The following is a 4161-nucleotide window of genomic DNA, read 5'->3' as shown; positions in this document are numbered from 1 at the left end:
GAATTTAACTGTGGTTGAATGAGAAGTATAAATATATAAAACTCTGATAGTGTATTAGTTTGTACACAAACAAATCAAGACTTTGTGCAGCCTTGATATATGTATATAAACTGAAACAGCTGGACTAGTGCATCCTAAATTTAACATCCATTCATTCTTTTAATACAACAGTCATTTCTGCAGTTTTTGGGGAGGTCACCTCCTAATAAATGTCCTTACAGAAAATCTAACTGCTCATTTTAAATCTACACTTTGACTTTTAATACTTAAAATATACTTTAAGACTTTTACTCAAGTAATATTCCTAAAGGAGACTTTAACTTTTAACAAAGTATTTTTTTGGTATGATACTTGTACTTTTACTCAAGTATCACTTTGTGGTTCTCATGTTTGATCCTAAAGTTTAACACAAATCAGTTTAGAGCAAATAAATCAGCTGTGTGCAACGATGTAAACTTGTGGCCTTGCACATAACCGATAACTTGTAACAACAAAATGGTCTCTAATCTTTCACTGATTTAAAACAACTGAACAGTTTTTAAATCAGTCCACAGCTCCAGAAACAGCTCTGAAATAAGTTTAAAACTTTTATTAAAGCCACTCTGTGGATGTAGACCATGATGCTTTGCAGCTGGACTCAGCAGGCTAACAAGGCTAATGCTAACCATTGATACATTTTTTTAAATAAACTTTATTGTTGAAACAGACAAATCTTACAAGAAAACATACTTTTTATACAGAAGAACAATAAAGACATTTAACATGAAACAGTCAGTGTTTTATATAGTATTAAAGGCATAAATCATATTAAAATAAACAATAATAAATACTGTAAGGGCTCTTAATAACATTAACATCTGGATAAATGTCAAAAATCAAACGGGACGTTATCATAGAGGAGAGCAGAGTTTGTTTCACTCGTTTTCACAGAGTTGAAGAGAAATGAAGGTTAGGGCTCATTTTCAAACATGGACATTAGTGCAGGTAATATTTGACCACAATAATCAGGTTATTCATTATAAACTCCAGTTTTGTGTCCACAGTATTAATGACAAATTTAATATTGTTGTATGTTAAAGTTGGAATATTTAAATTACTGGTCAACAACCAATTCTGAAGATCTTCCAACATTWATGATCATAATTACAATAAAATAAAAGTTTCTCAGTTTCTACATCAGGTTGACAGAATATTAAAGTTTATTCTTATGGATCCATTACATGGAAATGTTATTTAAAATATTAAAATTAAATTATTTTGCTTAAAAGGGGAAATTTAAATAGTTGGATCTAATTTTCTACAATAAAAGAAAATTCTTTACTTTTCAAAGATAATTTTAATGGTATTTGTTCCTAAAATTTAAATTTATTATTGCAGTTTTTGTCTGTAAACATGTAGTCCTGAATAAAGAGTGGGTAAAGCCGAGGTATTAATATATAAAACAATGATCCTTGTCTTGAGTTAATCAGAGCTTGTGTCCATTCTTTAAAATAAAAAAAATATTAAAATGCATCTTTTATTACTAACAGGAGCGTTAAAAGTTATGTTTAAAAATGTATTTCTAATAATGAAGGACTTGTTGGTGAAATGTAAATAGTTTAACTGGAAGTTTATTCATTTCAAAGTCATATTTTAATAAAAATCCTACCCCACTGAAGAATAAGAATATTTCTGAAGGTAGATTAAACCCAAACTTTCAGAGTTTAAGTTTTGTAAAAATCACTGAGTTTTCTTCTTCCAGTGATTTTATAAAGTCATCGTTTCTAATGAAGTGATGTTTGTTCCAAATGAAATGTAATTATTTTTATTAATCAAGGTTGATTGTCAGAATATTCAGTTACTGTGGGTCATCACACGCTTTCATTGGAGTAGCTGACATCTGTGCACCACCATGACAGGTCTGTGGAGGAAAATAACCAAGGTTTCAGATCAGAATAAAGTTTGGAACAAAGGAAGATAAAATAATGTTTTTACATGAACTTCATTTTAAAGGGCTCACTGGATAAAATTCAGGTTGTTTTTCATCAGTAGGGTTTCTCTGAATTTATTAGTGACGATTAGCGAGGTCACCCTCAGTGCAGCTCAGGAAAATGGTCGAAGCTGATGATGTCATCATCCTTATATAAATATAAATATAAATAAAGTTTGTGTGTCGGTTGTTTCTGATCATTTTAGCAGGTATTTGTGCCAATAAAGAATATTTCCTCCTCTGCATGTAAACTACTTTAAACTTTGATTTTTCTTCTTTTTCCTCCAGACCACCAACCTGTCTGCAAAACCATTTCTGTTCATGAGCAGCAACCTCCTCGAGTTAAAGAAGAACCTGAGGAACCAGAACCTCCACGAGTTAAAGAGGAAGAGGATGATCTCTCCATCAGTCAGGATGAAGATCAACTTGAAACGAAGCAGGAAACCACAACCTCAGTGGTGACAAGTTGTATCAAGAAAAGTGATCAGATGGAACCAGAACCAGACAAAGACCCGGTCCTCTCTGAGAACAGAAGTCCCACCAGCGATCCGGACATCTCTGCAGAGACTGAGACTAACCCTGAAGCAGATCTGGAGTCTTTTCAATGTGACAAATGTGAGAAAAGTTTTAAGAATAAATACCACCTAAAAAGACATCACAGTGTCCACACAGGTGTGAAACCATATGTCTGTCAGCTCTGTGGGAAAAGGTTCAAAGAAAGTAGTTACTTACCAGTCCACAGGAGAATTCACACTGGTGAGAGACCATTTTCCTGTGACACATGTGGGAAAAGTTACTACAGTAGTGGTCACTTAAAGGAGCACAAAAGGTGTCATACAGGTGAGAGGTATGTTTGTAAAACTTGTGGGAAAAATTATTCAAGCTCTTCTGCATTACACAACCATCAGTCCATTCACACAGGAGAGAGGCCCTTTAGTTGTAAACTTTGTGGGAAACATTTTAGAATTCAAGAGAAATTAGACAAACATATGAGGGTCCACACCGGGGAAAAACCATATTGCTGTGGGATTTGTGGGAAATGTTTCATAGATGCTTACAAACTAAGGCTCCACACTTTGGTCCACACTGGTGAAAAACCACATTCTTGTAAAACATGTGGGAGATGTTTTGCTACAAAGTGTACATTAAGCGCACACATGAAAACTCACACGGGTGAGAAACCGTTTGCTTGTGACAAATGTCCAAAACGTTATACTGCTAAAAGAAATTTGATAGAGCACATGAGAAATCACGTTTTCAAGAAACCTTATCCTTGTGGTCAGTGTGAGAAACGTTATAGTGTTAAACAAACTTTGATGCAGCACATGAAGAGACACCATACAGAAGTAGGATGTTTGTGACAGATGTTCACACAGGAGAGAAGCCAGATCCTTGTGGATCTTGTGGAATATTAATGATAAAAACAATGTTTTGGTTTGCAAAGGTTCTTTTTGGTGACACAAGAAAATCAGCTGTAGTTTTAGTTCTTAAGTCTTTGAACAAGTGCTGCTTTTTGTAAAACATCTGTATCTGAATGACTGATTCAAAGACTTGTCCTCAGGCATTCTGCTGAGACAATCTGGGGTTTTTAAAATGGAGCTGAAATCTTTTTTTATATTAGTTAATCTGTGATGTCTGTTTTGTTTCAACTCCTGTAGAGAACTTTGAGCAGAGTCGTCCTTACATTCTGCTGTCTAAATGATAAACTTTGATTTATTTTGATAACGGGTTATTTTTCAGTGTTTTGTCTGACAGTCAGGGTCAAACCACTGATTTCCTGTTTGTTCGACAGGAAACAAGGTCAGAGCTGCAGATTATATCTGAGTTTCAGTTTAAATATTTGGAGTTTTACTTTGTGCTGGGAGCCAAAATCTGAGATTTTATGATCTTTCTTCTGAAGTTTATTATATTGTTTTAACTATATTAATATTTTAATTTACTGTTTTGATGTTTTGATGTAAACTTCTGTGTGAATTGTGTTTTTAAATGAAACCTGTCAGAACATTCCTGTAAACATTTAGTTTAGGTTAAATAAAGATGAAATGACTAAAAAGAAAATCATTTCTTCTCTTTTAGACTCTGACCTGGTTGTAAAGTTTATTTACTGATTTTAGCTGTGGTTCTGAACAGAACCTGGTTCTGGTTCTGAACAGAACCTGGTTCTGGTTCTGAAGACTTCCTGCTCCAGATGT

General features: G+C 33.8%; 1 protein-coding gene across 1 annotated transcript in view; it reads left to right on the top strand.

Annotated features, from left to right (window-relative positions):
• Positions 1-3853, top strand: part of LOC106511143 (zinc finger protein OZF) — a 5871-nt gene extending 2018 nt beyond the window's left edge. Inside the window, exon 3 of the mRNA XM_013999889.1 lies at positions 2254-3853. Within this exon, the coding sequence (XP_013855343.1) occupies positions 2254-3330 (1077 nt within the window). The 3' untranslated portion in view covers positions 3331-3853. The remainder of the gene's footprint in view (positions 1-2253) is intronic.
• Positions 3854-4161: the final 308 nt, after the last annotated feature.

The sequence above is a fragment of the Austrofundulus limnaeus genome, unplaced genomic scaffold, assembly GCF_001266775.1.
Source record: "Austrofundulus limnaeus strain Quisiro unplaced genomic scaffold, Austrofundulus_limnaeus-1.0 Scaffold2543, whole genome shotgun sequence".
NCBI classification, from domain to species: domain Eukaryota; kingdom Metazoa; phylum Chordata; class Actinopteri; order Cyprinodontiformes; family Rivulidae; genus Austrofundulus; species Austrofundulus limnaeus.
This window is presented reverse-complemented; position numbering and strand designations above follow the sequence as displayed.